General features: G+C 55.9%; 7 protein-coding genes across 7 annotated transcripts; 4 read left to right on the top strand and 3 right to left on the bottom strand.

The window, feature by feature from the left end:
- Positions 1-128: 128 nt before the first annotated feature.
- On the top strand, positions 129-1,299 carry B0I36DRAFT_317984 (uncharacterized protein). The gene is made up of 3 exons (XM_046153229.1): positions 129-856; positions 946-1,006; positions 1,081-1,299. Exons 1-3 carry the CDS (start codon positions 471-473, stop codon positions 1,114-1,116), a joined length of 483 nt encoding a protein of 160 aa, XP_046015353.1. The 5' UTR covers positions 129-470; the 3' UTR covers positions 1,117-1,299.
- B0I36DRAFT_317983 (uncharacterized protein) lies at positions 1,300-2,852 on the top strand. Its single transcript, XM_046153228.1, has one exon. The coding sequence runs from the start codon at positions 1,715-1,717 to the stop codon at positions 2,576-2,578; it is 864 nt and encodes a 287-aa protein (XP_046015352.1). The 5' UTR covers positions 1,300-1,714; the 3' UTR covers positions 2,579-2,852.
- B0I36DRAFT_360652 (uncharacterized protein) lies at positions 2,852-4,555 on the bottom strand (the record flags this gene model as incomplete). The annotated part of the gene is made up of 4 exons (XM_046158348.1): positions 2,852-3,562; positions 3,628-3,932; positions 3,987-4,412; positions 4,474-4,555. 4 exons carry the CDS (start codon positions 4,553-4,555, stop codon positions 2,852-2,854), a joined length of 1,524 nt encoding a protein of 507 aa, XP_046015351.1.
- A 590-nt stretch (positions 4,556-5,145) lies between these two features.
- B0I36DRAFT_317979 (Nsp1-like C-terminal region-domain-containing protein) lies at positions 5,146-8,007 on the top strand. Its single transcript, XM_046153227.1, has 2 exons — positions 5,146-7,520; positions 7,597-8,007. The coding sequence occupies exons 1-2, from the start codon at positions 5,463-5,465 to the stop codon at positions 7,786-7,788; spliced, it is 2,250 nt and encodes a 749-aa protein (XP_046015350.1). The 5' UTR covers positions 5,146-5,462; the 3' UTR covers positions 7,789-8,007.
- B0I36DRAFT_317974 (mitochondrial ATPase inhibitor, IATP-domain-containing protein) lies at positions 8,008-9,430 on the bottom strand. Its single transcript, XM_046153226.1, has 4 exons — positions 9,263-9,430; positions 8,970-9,116; positions 8,713-8,844; positions 8,008-8,516 (listed from the first exon to the last, which is right to left on the bottom strand). The coding sequence occupies exons 2-4, from the start codon at positions 9,095-9,097 to the stop codon at positions 8,477-8,479; spliced, it is 300 nt and encodes a 99-aa protein (XP_046015349.1). The 5' UTR covers positions 9,098-9,116; positions 9,263-9,430; the 3' UTR covers positions 8,008-8,476.
- A 2,020-nt stretch (positions 9,431-11,450) lies between these two features.
- B0I36DRAFT_240096 (14-3-3 protein-domain-containing protein) lies at positions 11,451-12,578 on the top strand (the record flags this gene model as incomplete). Its single annotated transcript, XM_046149734.1, has 4 exons — positions 11,451-11,511; positions 11,604-11,910; positions 11,979-12,220; positions 12,283-12,578. 4 exons carry the CDS (start codon positions 11,451-11,453, stop codon positions 12,576-12,578), a joined length of 906 nt encoding a protein of 301 aa, XP_046015348.1.
- Positions 12,579-13,570: 992 nt separating this feature from the next.
- On the bottom strand, positions 13,571-15,148 carry B0I36DRAFT_238338 (elongation factor Tu GTP binding domain-containing protein; the record flags this gene model as incomplete). Its single annotated transcript, XM_046149604.1, has 2 exons — positions 13,571-14,561; positions 14,631-15,148. 2 exons carry the CDS (start codon positions 15,146-15,148, stop codon positions 13,571-13,573), a joined length of 1,509 nt encoding a protein of 502 aa, XP_046015347.1.
- Positions 15,149-16,301: the final 1,153 nt, after the last annotated feature.

Here is a 16,301-nt window from a genome sequence, read left to right as displayed (position 1 = left end):
ACTGGCTGCAGAGAGGTTGCTGGCATGCCTGCTTTCCGCGACGAACCACACATGGCCATGGCCCCACAATTACTTGTTACCTCGCTGGGCGGTAGGTACAAGCTTCTGCACGCTGGCTGTTTGGCCATAATTTTCTATATTTGTAGAGCCCTCAGATATTCCGACGCGTAGGGTCCGTGTTACAAATGGAGATGACTCCGAACTCGCGTGCAATATTAAACACGGTCACCACTGCTATTCACTACATACGTTGATCAGAGGTACGCCTCAGCCCTGGCCCGGGACCGGCTTTGTGGGGACGCTCCTTCCTGCGCCAGCGGAAAAGGTCCACCCCTGCGCAGTTGTCGAGTGGGTTGAATGCTCTGCTCAATTTCTAGAACTCGAATCGTCGGCGCACCACGCGGATAACAACAAGCAAAGCTCCCACCCTTCCAGCGAACAAGAACAGCACCATTCAGAGAAGACCAACGATGGCCGCGCCGGCCTCCAGATACGTCGAGCTTGCCAAGCAGCTGCATCCGCGCCTGCAGCGCTTCCTCGCCAAATACCCGCCCTCTCAGATCCTCCCCAAGACGACAAGCACAAACACAATCAAGGACGGCGCGACACCGAACCCGTTCCTCCCACACAAGCACCCGATCACCGGCAAATGGCACGATCCCGAGTACTCGCTGCGGCGGCAGGCTGAGCTCGTGAAGCTCGCGAGAGAGCAAGGCGTAGAGGAGCTCCTACCGTTCACTTCAAAGGGCACCGAGGAGAGGTTACGGCACAGAGTCGAACTCGGCTTACGTGTCCGTGGTACTGGTGTTGGGCAACGTGTCAAGGGTCATCTCCACGAGAGAATGCTGGCGGCAAAGTATGTGGTCTCTCCCAGCATGGCTCGGCCGCCTCCCCAGACGACGCTGGCTTGGTGCACGATATGGATACTGACAATGGTTACTACAGGATGGAGAAAAGGAGAACGGCCATGCTGGGCATGCCGAAACTCGTACGGGAGTGGCGCAAGGTACGTCTGAGAGATAACCTCCTGGATGCGCGCAGGATCATGATCGATGCTAACCAGTTAAACCACCACTGCAGATTGGAAAGGCGAGATGGAGCAAGTATCCCAGGTGAATCGACCTGCATTGGATTTTCTCGTGTCTTGTCAAACCATATGTACCAAATATCTGTATCACCGTGTACCAAAGTTGAGCAATATCAAATGCCGTACCTTTCCAAGCACACGCTCGAATTCGTAGCCCGGTTCATGCAAGTCCCTGTGCAGTAGTCTCGGGCTGTGGGCCTAAATTATCAGAGGCGTAACCCAGCTTTCCCACACCAGGATGGCCTCCAGGGCCGCATCACCACACACCTTTCTTTGATTTAAAGCAGCACGCAGCTGGACCGACTTCATCAGCAGCTTCGCTGGTGCCTTGCCGCAGGGGAACTACAAAGAGTCGTTCGCCCCCATTGCGTTGCAGCAACATGGTGCTCACGTGACTAAGCGAGTCAGCCCGGTCCCCCGTTGAAACCATTGAGCCCGCAAAACCGGTTTTCCCAATGGCCAACCACGACCACATCGGTCAGGCCCCTGTCAGTTCCAGGCCTGTGATCTCATAGATGCTCACAGTCACACTCAAAATCAACGGCAACAACACTATCGTCAAAATTCCTCAGATCAGTGCTTGCAAGACCGGAGGAGACACAATCCACGGGACTCCCGCCTCTCAAAATGGCTCCACCAAACGCAAAGCAGCCCACGCTTTATGAGATTTTATCCCTGACGCCAAAGCACTTGGAGGGTCAGACATCAACGGCACAGTCCAAGGTGGTCAAGAAAGCATATCACCGCGCCCTGCTCCAGCACCACCCAGACAAGACCAGTACAAGACAACCAAATGGCGAAGATGGAGAGACTACCGCCAGCAGCAGCAGCAGCAGCAGCAAAACGACCAAAAAGGGTTCATCGCCTCCAAAGGTGACATATACAGTAGATCAGATCCAGGAAGCATACACCACACTATCAGACACCAAGAAGCGGGCCGAGTACAACCGGTCTCTGCTCGTCTCGAACTCGTCGTCGTCCACGACGTCAAGGCAGCAGCAGTTCACGCACAGCGCAACCTTTTCCGCCACCCGCTCGTTCCAGACAGGGCTGGAGGTCGTGGACCTGGACGACGTGGACTTTGACGAGCGCAAGGGCCTGTACTTCCGCGCGTGCCGGTGCGGGAACCCCCGCGGGTACCGCTTCAAGGAGCACAACCTCGAGGAGAATGAGGACGAGGGCGTGCTCATGGTCGAGTGTCTGGACTGTAGTCTGTGGTTGAAGGTGCTCTTTACGGCCGCCGTCGTTGATGATGAGGACGGTGTGAGCAATAACAGCAGTAACAATAAGCAAGGAAACCAGGCCCGAGCAGCGTCTGTTTCATCACACCAGCAGCAGCAGCAACAGCAAGCTGCCAGACGAGATAGTAGTCAGAGTGTCTCGAGGGGTGGATCTACTGGCGAGAAAAAGGGAGGGTGGACCTTCAAGGTGAGCCTGGGGCTCTCTTTGGGTGGTTCTGCGTCCGCATCTGCTTCGTCGGGAAGAAGGTGAGGGCGCTTGCTGTACGTTCCAAGGAGGAAAACTCGGAGAAAGGCTTTGTCTTCGGGGCTAAAGAACATCTGGCGCAAGAAGTACGTTGAATCTATGTTAGCAGTCAGTCGCTGTTCATGTTCATAGTATCAGCTTGGCATCCATCTGGTGTACTCGTTTGAAGAGAGTCAAGTCCGGATGGACAGGCAGGGAATCACATCCTGGTGCCATGATAGGTCTGAAGAAAGTGGTCTAAGAAACCAAGAGCTGAGTATCATCTAATTGAGATCATGCCTATTTCCTTGTCTTTCGAGCATGTGCCACAAGATTTTCTATCACCCCTTCAAAAGCCTCCCGGTCCCCGAGCTTTTCGTCTGTCTTCTTTTTCCAGTACTCGAGAACTTCGTTGGCAAGCGTTTCCAAGTCTTTGAGTCCCTTCATATGCTTCTGTAATTCATCGTCCGTCATGCCGGTCAAAGCCTCCTCTGTCGTCGAGCATAATTGCTTGGCAGATACGAGGTCCAGTTCTGGACTTTCTGGCACTCCCTTTTTCTTCTTGGAGCTTGTCTTGAGCTTCTCTTTGCCCTTGGAATCCACAGAGACGCTGGAGTCGTTCGCATCGGTCTTGCGGACTCGGGACAAGGACCTGCTGTCTGTTGAAGTTCGTAACGAGCCATTTGAGGAAACTTTGTGTAACGATGGGAGAACCAGCTTCTTCTGCTTTGAGGCAGGAAGAATCTCGTCCAGGTCGACAGGAACTCCAAGCGAAACCAGGAACAGCCTTCGTATGTTTGATCTGATCCAGTCAGGAGGCTGAAGTGGCGGTGGCGCAGCCAGTTGTGACCATAAGGAAGCACTCCGCGAATTGAAGAATATTGGGTTTTCCTTTGGCGGGGATGCGAGTTGCGGAAGGTCTGATAGGTCTGGCGGATACAACGCATCCAGATACGGTTCCGTAGCACTGATTATCTCCTCAGAATCAAGTCCGTCGAGATCGAGAATAGGCTACATGAAAACCGCCAAATTAGAAATCAGCCAAGAACGCGGTGTTTCGAGCCTGGAGAACTTACAAAAGAAGGTGCCGACACAGCAGGCTGAGCCGGTATTGAGACGTCTGCAGTATTGGTGTCCGCCTGCTGGAAATTGTCGTCGAAATCCCCAAAATCATCTCCATCTTGATCTCCATCACCCTCTTCGAAATCATCGAAGTCATCCCCAAAGTCGTCGACATCGTCTGCCTCCACGTCTTCTTCATCTTCGTCTTCGTCACCATCGTCATCATCATCTTCGTCATCAAAGTTCGTGAGATTGTGCACACCGCCAGGACTTTTTGGCCGGGAGGGTTCTCCCGACACCTCAGGAGGGGTCGTTTCACCTACGCGGAGAATGGTCAATCGCGGTAGGGCAGCTTAGGAGTCTTTGGTCGTACCACTTGTTGTTCCTTCGGTCTCTAGGGAGGATGGCACGGGGTTGACTGCCGCAGTGCCGTCTGGTTTCCGCACAAGATCTGGTGCCGCATCCGCCTGGTGGAGGTCATCATGGAAGTGGTGTGTCTTTGAGTTTGGGGCGTCCTCGGACTCGTCCACGACCGTCTTCGGAATCGGTCGGTCCCCTGGAGTGGCCGGTGACCTTGGAGAGTTTTCTGCCTCGAGCTTTGTATCGGGAACGACCGCAATCTCGTCTGGTTCAGCGTCCTCTGTGCGCTTCTCGTACGCTTCAGTTCCTGGCACTTCACCGTACGATGGTTCATCGTCTACCCTCTCGACACGAGTCCTTGGGATTGGTGAGGTTGCTCTATTGCTTTCTTGGGCGGATTGGGCGTCTGAGAAGTGGTCCTCGGAGTCGGAGCTGTCCTCTACAGTATGATATCAGTACACCGCGGATCCGCACAGCAGCGTGGGTTATATACAACTTACCAAGAGCACGAGCACCTGGGTCTTCAGTGCCTTTTCTTTCGGGCGCCTCGAGGCTCACAGATCTCCGCCTGTCGTCCGCCATTCTGGCGACTTATTGTTGGGTCGAAGCAATGGGCGTCTTGTTCCGAAATTACGTCAGACTCGAAGTATCCCAAGATGTCGAGAATTTACGATGGACGATGCGGAATATTCCAGAGCTGGAGGGAAGTTTGGCAGCTTGCAAGATAGTACTGCTGTAGAGCTTGGGGGTTTGGATGGTGCTGCTGTTTCTGCTGCAAGATCGGCGAAGGGGATGAAAGTGATCGTGGTCTCGAGTTCCCCTGGAACCAGCCCTGGAGTGGTCAAGTGGGTGTGTATTCTTGGCGCACTGGTTCGTGGAGATCATTGTACCCAGCGGGGTCTACAGACCAGACCCCATACCTCCTCGCCTCTCCGCTGAGCAGTCCGACCCAGGGACGTGTCCAGCCACACTCACTGTCTTCAGCCACACAAGCGCTTCTGGAACTGAGACTTGCAGCTTCCACTTCTTGGGCCAGACACCAGACCCGCTCCACTGCGAGAAGCTTCCCTATTGGCCGAGACCTCCTGGCATGTTTTTGCCTGCAGCTGGGCAACAGCTCCGAGCTTGCAGCAGGCCTGAGCTTCTCCACGTCGAGGCGCCAAAAGTGCAGAGACGCGCGCAATGCGCACGCTAAAAAGTCCAGAGCGTCTCGCCAACGACTTTGCCAGCGACGACACCAGCAAACCGCAACAACACGCCCTTCAATAGCCACGACCGCCTTCATCGAGACGAATCCTCGTTCCGACTGACCGACCACATCGACGCATCCAGTTTCGGAGAGGCACGCCATTGAGCTTGGCGCGGCACTGCTACATTGCCAGCCCCCCAGGTCTCGAGCATGAACTGATTGACCCTGCGAGGTCTTGACGTTTTCCCGACAGCACTCGGTCAACACATCGTACAGCACTCACCACTCGGTGTCCTCGCCATGTCGTTTAGCTTCGGCTCCAGCTCGGCTGGCCAGGCCAACAATAGCACCACAAGCAGCGCACCTGCGAGCGGCGGACTCTTTGGTGGTGGCTCAACGACACCCGCAGCATCGACACCGAGTCTCTTTGGCAGTAAACCAGCAACATCAGGCGGCTTCTCTTTCGGCACTCCAGCTGCCGGCGGCAATGCCTCTACCGGGACAACTCCAAGCGCGGGCGCAGGTGGCTTGTTTGGCGCAAAGCCTGCAGAGCAGAAACCTCTCTTTGGGGCTGCGACCGGTGCTTCTCCAGCTCCTGCTACCTCCTCCGGCGGCCTTTTTGGCGGTGGTTCACAGACACCAGCTGCCGGCGGTGGCTTGTTTGGAGGTGGCGCTGCTAAGCCTGCGCAGTCTGGTGGTCTCTTTGGAAACACAACAGGTACATCATCAGCTGCTCCAAGCAGTACAACACCCGCAGCAGGCACCGGCCTTTCTTCTGGCGGCTTGTTCGGCAATCAGAGCTCCAAGCCCACAACTCCCGCCGGTACTGCCCCGGCTACACAATCAGGGGGTCTCTTCGGCGGCGGCGGCGGCGGCACTTCCGGTGCTGGACTCTTCGGCAATGCTGGCACCACTGGAGCGACCTCTGGCAGTCTGGCCACACCTGCGAAGCCCATGTTCAGCCTAGGGGCTTCTACTACCCCAGCCGGAGCGCCTCCGACGGCGGCAGCCAAACCAGCGACGAGTCTCTTCGGCGCTGCGCCAGCTGCTACAGGCGACAAGCCTAGCTTGTTCTCTGGGCTCGGCGGAACCTCACAGGCTGCCACATCCGCTGCTCCGTCCACCACTTCGGCCACGCCAGCTGCGACTTCACTATTCGGCAACAATTCAGCACAGGCAGCGAAACCTGCCGGAGGTCTGTTCGGAGCCCCGAAGCCTGCTGAGGGAGCAGCAAGCTCGACACCCAGTCTCTTTGGCGCAAAGCCGGCTGCTGGTACTACAACCCCTGCGCCCGCCACAACGGCATCGACAACTCCTGCACCGGCGTCTTCCTTGTTTGGACAGCCGGCCTCCAAGCCTGGCGACACGGCAACGGCCAAGCCGTCTTTGTTCGGCGCCGCTACCACAAGCACAGCACCAGCTGCTAGCACCGGCGCTACTACCTCTCTATTCGGAAATTCATCGACGCCTGCCTCCACAGCACCTGCAACAACCGCAGCCCCAGCCACAGCAAGTTCTCTGTTTGGAGCCAAGGCCGCAAGCACAACACCTACGACGACCGCAGCCCCAGCGACTGCGGGATCGCTATTTGGTGCAAAGCCAGCAGGCGATGCGTCTGCAGCTAGCAGTGCTGCGGCGCCGGCGAAGACCACTGGTGGCCTCTTCGGCGGCGGTGCAGCCACTTCTTCAAGCACCACACCTGCTACAACAACTGCGGCGACAACAAGCGCCACACCAGCTACCACCTCCGCGACGACATCCACAGCGCCTGCATCTGGAGGTCTCTTTGGTGGCGCGGCGAAGCCAGCGGCCGCCACTACTACGTCCACCACACAACCTGCAACCAGTACCACAGCCAATCTGGCTGCTTCTACTGCCGGTCCAACATCGTCCTTGGCGCGCCTCAAGAACAAGACCATGGATGAAATCATCACACGGTGGGCGAGCGACCTGTCCAAATACCAGAAGGAGTTCAAGGCTCAGGCTGAGCAAGTGGCCGCGTGGGATCGTCTACTGGTCGAGAATGGCGAAAAGATCCAGAAGCTGTATCTCAACACTTTTGAGGCGGAGAAAGCGAGCAGGGAAGTCGAGCGTCACCTGGTCACCGTCGAGAGTCAGCAGGAAGAGCTCGAGTCCTGGCTCGATAAGTACGAGAGTGAGGTGGATTCACTCATCTCCAAGCAGATCGGCCCCGGCGAGCAATTGGCTGGACCCGATCAGGAGCGGGAGCAGACGTACAAGACTGCTGAGAAGGTGACCGAGAGGTTAGACGAGATGGGTCGCGACCTGAGCAAGATGATCAAGGAGATCAACGACATTTCCGGTACCCTGAACAAGGGCAACAAACCTGACGACCCGGTAAGTAATGTACCACTCTGCGCAATTTATCATCTACAGGGTCTGCTCACATGCTAACGCACCTCCTTCACAACAGCTGAGCCAGATTGTTCGTGTCCTCAACGGCCACCTGACGCAGTTGCAGTGGATTGACACCAACGCCGCTGCTCTGCAGGCCAAGGTGACAGCCGCACAGAAGGCCAGCAGTCAGATGGGTAGCCAGTACGGTGGACCCGAGTCTGATGTTGCCGACAGCTTCTACCGCTCGTACATGGGCCGTCGCGGCTAGATGTGGTAGACAAGGACCTGGTGAAGCATAGGCCTCCGCTCCCCAGTGCAATGCTCCGGACATCTCGCAGATAGTGTACTGCGTACCTGTGGAGGGAGGTGCGCGGGGATCTCGGGAGCAGAAGAGGCCTGAAAAGGCCGTAATGTGGGTTTTGCGGATTCAAGGGGACAAGGGCATTATTCTGGAGACAACTTGTAGACAATTGAGCAATTGAGATCCACGGAAGGCTCGGGCAAAACCCGGCCGTGGCCTTTCGTTTTGTACACGTTGAAATTTTGACCCACGGCTTCGGTGCTCGTGATATCACGTTTGCTTCTACTCAAGCAGGCAGCCACCGATGGCCAGCACGTCGCATAGAGTGGAAGTCTTCCGCCGTGATAATTTGCCCTCAATCCATGCTATTGACCTTGTTTGAAATTGACATGTTCCACACATGCTGCATATTCACTAGTTTGCTTTGCTGCTTCTGATCCGACCAGTAGTTGCTATATGTGGTTATTTCCTAGAAGTACATGGCATCGTGAGGTTGATTTTCGTGGATGAGATTGTGAGTGGAGAGAGGGTAGCTCCGATAAGCAACATCTACCACGTCGCTGTAACCAGGCTTTTCTTCGCGGCCGTGGGCGCCGTCTGCCACAACTTTGTGTTTTTCCGTTTTTTTTGCACGCCTTTTGCCATGCCATGGCATCTAGTTGTGCTCGCCGCCCTGCTCCTTGGTGATCTCGTCACTGGTGAAAGTGTGCCCCTGGTTAGCAAAGCCGTTGACGAAAAGACGCCGAGGCAGGATCGTCATTCACCACTTGTCTCGGTCTCGCCGCCTAAGGCTGACAGCAGCGAGGTACGAGACCGGGGCGGTTAAGGACGACAGGTTGGAAAGGTGCGGCTGGACTGATCAGGGGGAGGAGGGGGGCGGAGGGAACTGACATGTGGTCGGACAGCTTCTTGAGGTGGGCCTGCTGCTCGGCGAGCTTCTTTTTGAGCTCCAGGAGCTTCTCCTTCTCGCGCTGGCGGATGGCGTAGTCCTCGTTGGCCTTTTCGCGCTTCTGGAAGGCGTCGCTGTTTTATGGGAGGGGGGGAGATCAGCTTGGGGTCGGCTAAACCGCTCAACTCAATTCCGCCGTGGGGAAACCGGGAACAGCGGATTTGGGAACTGGGCAAGGCTAGTTGGCACCGGCACGTACCTGCTGGCGGCACCGTACTTGGACGGAGCACCGGTGTCGCCACTGGCCATGGCGCGGATAGTGGTCGAGAAGGCGCGGCGAGGGGCAGAGCCGGCAAGGCCGCTCTTGGTGATGGTCTGGCGAAGCATTGTGAGGGGATAATGGGATCTGGACGGCCGGTGAACGTGACGTTGCAGGATGACGTTAGTGGGCTGATGGACCAGGTTGTGAAAGTACGGGAGGGAGCTCGGGATATATGGGCAGGCCTGGCAGGGGATCCAGGGAATCAATGCCTCGGGGGCTGTTAGACTTACGAGAGCTATGCGGGACTGGAGTCGAGTGAGGTGAGGTGATGTGATGTGTTGGAGGTGGTGTTGTGTTAGTCTGGTTGTGAGCTGAGGCAGCACCAGATGCAGGTGGAGGAAGCTTGAAAGTGGGCCGAGTCTGCGTCACTGGGAAGCTGGCGGAGCTACCCGGGCCGCTCGCCGCCCAAGGGCCCCTCAGTCCCGCAAATCATGGTTGCGGTGCCCCACCCACTGCCGGAATTGTGGCTGGTTATGTCAGCGTCGGCTCTCAGCCCTCTCTCATCCTTGGATGACGATCGAGACGAGTGAAGCGTGCAAGCATGCTGGAGCGGCGGGTCAGAGAGCACTTTGGGTGCGTCCAGAGACACCTAAACAGAGCGGTGAGGGCCTCGCAATCACAGAGCCAACTCGGGGTTACTTGCAGTGGTTCTGTGGATTCTTGCACTTGACACAGGCCCTTCGGCATGGCAGCGGCATTACGGCGCTCGCGATGAGGAGGAAGAAGATGAGCCGAGAGCAGTTTGAAGGTCTTTTTAAAAGGCGCTAGTTGTTATGGTAGATACCACGGGTTGTGCCTCTACCGTACTGGGCCCAACTAGATCTGGTCACCTGGGGACAGTGAAGAGGTTGAAGCCAGCTAAAGCTAGTCACACTGCGCATACTGGGGTGGCATGGGCAGCAGATTGCGTGCTTCGCAGGCGAGGCAGACCAGGCCGGCAAGGCGAGGCGGACCATGGATCCAGGTCAGCAACATGAAACCTGAGCTCGAAACATGTTGATACCTTGCCTGGTGCAGCCAGGAGAGTCTCCTCGACCAGTCTCCACAGCCTGCATGTAAGCTCCTCGGCTCCTCTGGGCAGCCTGGGCAATGTTGCCAACGGCAACAATGGAAGGAAGGGGTGCACCAATGCGTCAGTGGTGGAATCGACTGTTTGAGTATGTAAACAATGCCTTGGCCAATCTGTGGAATGAGAGGCAGACAATGGCGGGCCAAAGCTGGACCCGACACGACAGCAGCAGGACTTTGACGCGGCTGAGCCTCAACCCCACCTGAGTCTGCCATGGCTGCCACCTTTGGGGCGTCTGCCTGCTCTACATACCTTAAGGTACACATCACCATCAACAACCACCCACCAGACACAACAACGACCACGCGCCTGTTCTCACAATCACCCGGCATACATATCCAAGGAAGCAAAGGTGTGTTCACGTGCAAGTCCTTGCCGGCTGCAACCCCCGATGCTGTCAACGCTGTTCTCCTCGTGGGGGGGGGGGGCGTGCAGCAGGCGTGTCTGGTATCTTGAGGGCACGGCTGCATAACAATGATCCCCGCCATGCCCTGCACACCAGCACTGAGTGGTCGATCGGCCAATCCTGTCACCTGCCCTGCCCTGCCCTGCCATGCCTTGCCTTGGGCGACGTCTCCCTGGGATGGATGCGCAGGTGCGCTGCTGGGCGGAGCCTGGCTAGTCTGCCTGCCTGGCTGACCTCCAGCCGGCCCTGCCCAGGTGCGTCATCAGGTCCAGGAGTGTATCGGCCGCTGCCCGCCTGCTGCTGTCCACTTGCCCGCCCCAGCCCACGGGTGCCGCTCGTCCCCTCATGCGAGGGCCGCCCTTCATTTGCACCCCACCAAGTCTCCCAAGCCCGCTCGACCTCTACTCTCCTGATCGATCATTGCCTGCATCCCAACCATCTCTCACCATTTCCACCACAAACAGCCCTCACGTCGCACATTCGCGTCCTCTCCCACAAGATCTCTGGTACGCGCACCCAATCCCCTCGCCACCTTCGCGACTGCCTCCCATTCCTTCTCGTCGCCGCCGCTTGTCCGTGGTTGTTTTAGACTGCGCCAGGCGGCCTCAACCCAGGCAACGCGCGACACCGGTCAATTTGTCCCTCCCGCGTTGTCTCGCTCGTCCATCATCGCGATGAGACTTGCTGGTCACCGCCTGGCTCGCTGGGCATGCTGGCCGCGTTCATCGTTGGCCATCCACTGTGCTCGGCACAAGATACCCACTATCCAGCTCCGCCTGCCAACGACCGCCCCCTTTCTACACCACGCCTCCATCGTCGCTCATGAATATGCGCCTTTGACTGGCCCGCCTCACATGTCTGCTTGTTTACTGATTCGCCTTCGTGTACCCTCAGATCTCGATACCCGAAACCTAGCTCATTACCAAATCATCCATCATCAAAAATGGGTCACGAAGACGCTGTCTACCTCGCCAAGCTCGCTGAGCAGGCTGAGCGTTACGAGGGTATGTTTTCCATCGTTCACATCTCGTTCATGGGTCATGGCAATGCTTGCTGCCAAAGCATAACCCTGGACTGACCCCGAGCCCTGCATTAGAAATGGTTGAGAACATGAAGATTGTCGCCTCCGAGGACCGCGACCTCACCATCGAGGAGCGCAACCTGCTCTCCGTCGCCTACAAGAACGTCATTGGCGCCCGCCGTGCCTCATGGAGAATCGTCACCTCCATCGAGCAGAAGGAGGAGTCCAAGGGCAACTCTTCCCAGGTTGGCCTCATCAAGGAGTACCGCCAGAAGATCGAGGCCGAGCTTGCCAAGATCTGCGATGACATCCTCGATGTCCTTGATGCTCACCTCATCCCTTCTGCCAAGTCTGGCGAGTCCAAGGTCTTCTACCACAAGATGTATGTCTTTCTGCGTTTGTCGGGGCTCACAAGAGCGCACTTGTTCTGCGATACTGATTCCCACGCAGGAAGGGTGATTACCACCGCTACCTCGCCGAGTTCGCCATTGGCGACCGCCGCAAAGACTCCGCCGACAAGTCCCTCGAGGCATACAAGGCCGCCACAGAGGTCGCTCAGACCGAGCTGCCTCCTACCCACCCCATCCGCCTGGGTCTTGCTCTCAACTTCTCGGTCTTCTACTATGAGATCCTGAACGCCCCCGATCAGGCTTGCCACCTCGCCAAGCAGGCTTTCGACGATGCCATTGCTGGTAAGTGCACCTCGGCCACGTGTGTTCATTTGGATTGCCACTAACTCCTCGTGTGCTTGCAGAGCTCGACACTCTCAGCGAGGAGAGCTACAAGGACTCCACTCTCATCATGCAACTCCTGCGCGACAACCTCGTAAGTTGGCATCCACAAATTTGTTTGAAGAGGATCAATTCGTTAACTTCGCCACAAAGACCCTCTGGACCTCGTCCGAGGCCGAGCCCGCTGCCGAGTCTGCCGCGCCTGCTGCCGAAGCCGAGAAGCCCGCCGAGACCGCTGCTGCTGCCGAGGAGCCCAAGGCCGCCGAGTAAGATCGGCAAAACCTCCCAAAGACGATATACAAAAGAGGGCACTGGTTAGTGCCCAGGAATCTGGTTTGGTGTGTGGAGTATTCGATTACAAGAAGTCTCGGTCTCAGTTCAGCATGTTATTTCGTTGCTGGCAACCAAATTGCAACGCCAATTGGGGTAAACTTCTTCGATTCCCGCGGGATTAAATCCGAAGAATTCCTTTCTGGTCCTGTTCGCAAGGACGTTGCCTATTAGACTCTAATGCCGATCCGCCTGGACAAGAATAACAGAAAAAAAAAACCATTCCAACCTGCAGTCTTTGTCGTTTCCGACAAGGTTGAGCCTTCATCGAGTGAGGTGATATGCTTGAATAACTGACTCCACCATTTTTGTCACCGAGTTTCTCACGGCCACATCACCTGGGGGATTACGCCATGTGGTGTCGATGAACAGGTAAATTTTGTGGAGTCATGCTTTAGAACTCGTCCAGGTTGCATAGCCTCTCAAGGTTCGAAACACACGTCATGCATGGCGACACAAGGCATCAGGAATTGCTTTTGAGAATGTTTTATATCTTTTACTTCATTTCCTCTTTTTTCTTTTTCTTCTTCCCCCCTGTCGCAGTCCTTGCCCGACTGCCTGCACATCCACCTTCCTGCCCGAGATTCTTCAATCCGGTATACAGCTCAGCGTTTGTTTCTTCGCCTTTTGGCTGTAAAAGATTGATGTTCTATCTACACGGAAAATCACTGCGAGTGTAGTTGAAAGGGCACAGGAATTGCATATTTTCGCGTGTCGAAAGGTTGGCAACGACAGACTACCGTCCACGCCTTGTGACTGGTGGGGTGGGGTAGAGGCGGGCTGAGAGCTCTCGACCGCCCGTGATCAGACAAAGGCGCAAGCAACATTGGCAGAAAAGAAAACTCCCTCTCTTGCATGATACCAAGGACCTAGCGCTTAGGACTCGGAAGGCTCGAGAGTGACACCACTTTAAAGACAAGTTAGCACGAGCAGGTCAAATCGAGATGTTTGGGGGGGCATGATCATGGGATAAGGCAGGACTTACGCTGTGATGGTGGCCCATCCAATCAGACGCCAGTGCTTCTCAATACGTCTGGAAAGAGCAATCTTCTCGCCCAGGTTCGTGCAAGCCGGCGAGGTGAGGACCAGCTTGGCGGCATCCTGCTTGATGGCCGCGACCTTGGCACCTGTTGATGTGGAGCCAATGTTGACCATGAGGACTTCGTTCTTGGCCAGCTTGGCGACCTTGGCCTGCTTGCCATCCGCGGTCCTGACACCGAGAAGGCGCTTGAGCAGGTAGAAGTTGACTTCGATCTCGCTGTAGATGGCGGGAAGGCGTCCCTTGAGACCAAGCACGAAACCGACGAGGCGATCGGCACGGCAGAGAGTAGGGTCGATCCGGGTACCGACACCGATCAGACCACCAGGCACGGCGTACTTGAGGTCATTGAACTCGGAGTTGAGCGACACGATTCTGCTGCAGATGGGCTTGCACTTGAGAGCACCCTTCTCGTCACGGGTGACGATACCTGGCCTGATCTCAATCTCGTCACCGAGCTTGAGGACACCGTGCAGAATCGAACCACCAGCAACACCACCCTTGAGCTCGTCAATCTCCGCACCGGGCTTGTTGACGTCGAAAGAACGGATAACCATCATGTGGGGCTCTTGGGTGAAGTCCCTGGGAGGGACAGGGATGGTGTTGACAATGGCCTCGTTGATAGCATCAATGTTGAACTTCAGCTGGGCAGAGATGGGGATGATGGGCGACTTGGCGGCAGGTGTGCCCCTAACGAACTTGAGAATGGACTGGTAGTGTTGCTGGGCCGCCTCCTCGCGCATCAGATCGACCTTGTTCTGCAGGATGATGATCTTGTCGAGCTTCATGATCTCAATAGCAGCCAAGTGTTCTGAAGTCTGGGGCTGAGGAACGGTTTCGTTGCCAGCAATCAGGAGCAGGGCGGCGTCCATGACGGCGGCACCTGACAACATGGTGCTCATGAGAATATCGTGACCAGGGCAATCGACAAAGCTAGATGATGCCGACACTGTCAGCTAGAGTTCGTAACCTTGTGCTCAGAGCGATATTCAGAAGACTCACGAGACGTGGCGCAGCAGTCTGTATGTGCCACTGCATCCTTCTCTCTCACAAGGAGGGTCGACCTCCTTCTCACTCTTGTAGCTGCGGTAGCATGTCGGGCGCGGGCACTCGGCGTTGTCGCACTTGTAGATCTTGGCGTTTGCGTAACCAAGCTTGATGGTAATGTTGCGAATCAGCTCGTTCTTGAAGCGGACGGTCTGGACGCCGGAGATGGCCTTGACGACAGTCGACTTGCCGTGGGCGACGTGGCCGATTGTGCCAATGTTGATGGTCGCCTGGCGGGCGATAATCTCTGGGGTAAGGGGGGTGAGCGTGCTCAGGTCGAGGTCCTTCGCATCGGTCTGCGGGGGCAGGGTCGGTCTTTGCACGGGAGCCTGCGCCGGCGCGGCAGACTTCTTCATCGCGGACTTCAGAGGCTTCTCTGTCGTAATCTCCTCACCCACGAGCTCCTCCTCATCGGGAGACTCGTTGCCCGAGTCGGAGTGCTCCGACTCGATGTCGTTGCCGTACTTGTCCATGGTGGGCGCGATTTCCTTTCTTTTCGGGTGTTCAGAAATTTCGATCGGAGGTTCACGATATATCGGTGCCTGGGCTTATTGTCGCGGGTGGCTGTCGCGGTCGGGTATGATGTTTTGACGTCGTCGTCGTTCGAAAGCCTGCGGTCGGCGCAAAAAATCCAATTCTGTGGAGGGGCAGGCAGCCCAATGACTCCGCGGTCGATTAGGTAAGCACTTTGGAGGGGCACGCCTCTACGGTTACGGGGCTGCGTTCCAAGAGCAACGACTTGTCCAAAGCGGACTCCCAAGAGTGTCAGCCAGAACACGTCGACTGGCAACACTAGACCAACACGTATCACGATATTATCTAGACAACAAAAATCCTTTTGCTTGTTGTTGTCCTTGATTCGACTCTATCAGCGAGTTCATATGGTCAAAAACTGTTCGCATCTTGCCTACACAGGTTCGAGCTGATATACCCATGCCGGCTGACAGTTCTGTGCGCATCGACTTAGTGGGCCACTATGATTCAATTCTGTGGCGCACCTCCATGGATGCTGACTCATCACCCAGAGTTTCAAGTTCGAGTCGAGGAACTAACTATGAAGAGATAACGAGATCAGATTGAAACCGGAGTGGATTACAAGAGACACGACCGCCATGCTTAAGGAAAAAGTTGCCATTGCTCCTGGGAAAATCTACTTGGCCTCTTCTGTAATTCGTGGCCAGCATAAACCCACGCATAAAACATTCGAAAGAGCTGTGGCCTCACCATATTTAGACTCGATAAGCTCCAACTTGAATGGAAACACACCTTCAGAGTCAGACGTATGACTTGTCGTGTAGACAGTAGGTCCACATGAGCACGACATCTTGCCTTTGTATTTAACCCTCCAGCATTTGAAACCGAGACTCCGGCCCTTTAGCTCGAGCAAACATGATTGCGAAGTTGGCACGCACTCGAAAGACTTGTGGAAAAGAAATTAAAAATATTTCCATATGTGTGAAGGATCTCGTCCGGGGCAAAAATGCTCTGCATGGCAATACGACTCGTCGCCGCAAGCTGTTGATGGCGGACGTTGACGTACACGGCGACTTGAGCTGTAATTCCTGTTTCCGACAGTAATCCCGTCCGAACGGAAAAGGAGCAACAAGAAGAAGCACGCACTTGCAA

Source organism: Microdochium trichocladiopsis (genome assembly GCF_020744255.1).
Source record: "Microdochium trichocladiopsis strain MPI-CAGE-CH-0230 chromosome Unknown B0I36scaffold_3, whole genome shotgun sequence".
Taxonomy (NCBI): domain Eukaryota; kingdom Fungi; phylum Ascomycota; class Sordariomycetes; order Xylariales; family Microdochiaceae; genus Microdochium; species Microdochium trichocladiopsis.
The sequence above is the reverse complement of the archived record's forward strand: the minus strand, read 5'-3'. Positions and strand labels throughout refer to the sequence as shown.

Coding starts and splice junctions, on each gene's coding strand:
- B0I36DRAFT_317984 (XM_046153229.1), top strand. CDS start 471: ATGGCCGCGCCGGCCTCCAGATACGTCGAGCTTGCCAAGCAGCTGCAT. Junction 857..945: donor GAGAGAATGCTGGCGGCAAA/GTATGTGGTCTC, acceptor TGGTTACTACAG/GATGGAGAAAAGGAGAACGG. Junction 1,007..1,080: donor TCGTACGGGAGTGGCGCAAG/GTACGTCTGAGA, acceptor CCACCACTGCAG/ATTGGAAAGGCGAGATGGAG.
- B0I36DRAFT_317983 (XM_046153228.1), top strand. CDS start 1,715: ATGGCTCCACCAAACGCAAAGCAGCCCACGCTTTATGAGATTTTATCC.
- B0I36DRAFT_317979 (XM_046153227.1), top strand. CDS start 5,463: ATGTCGTTTAGCTTCGGCTCCAGCTCGGCTGGCCAGGCCAACAATAGC. Junction 7,521..7,596: donor GCAACAAACCTGACGACCCG/GTAAGTAATGTA, acceptor CCTTCACAACAG/CTGAGCCAGATTGTTCGTGT.
- B0I36DRAFT_317974 (XM_046153226.1), bottom strand. CDS start 9,097: ATGCTTCGCCAGACCATCACCAAGAGCGGCCTTGCCGGCTCTGCCCCT. Junction 8,845..8,969: donor AAGTACGGTGCCGCCAGCAG/GTACGTGCCGGT, acceptor CCCATAAAACAG/CGACGCCTTCCAGAAGCGCG. Junction 8,517..8,712: donor AAGAAGCTGTCCGACCACAT/GTCAGTTCCCTC, acceptor CACTTTCACCAG/TGACGAGATCACCAAGGAGC.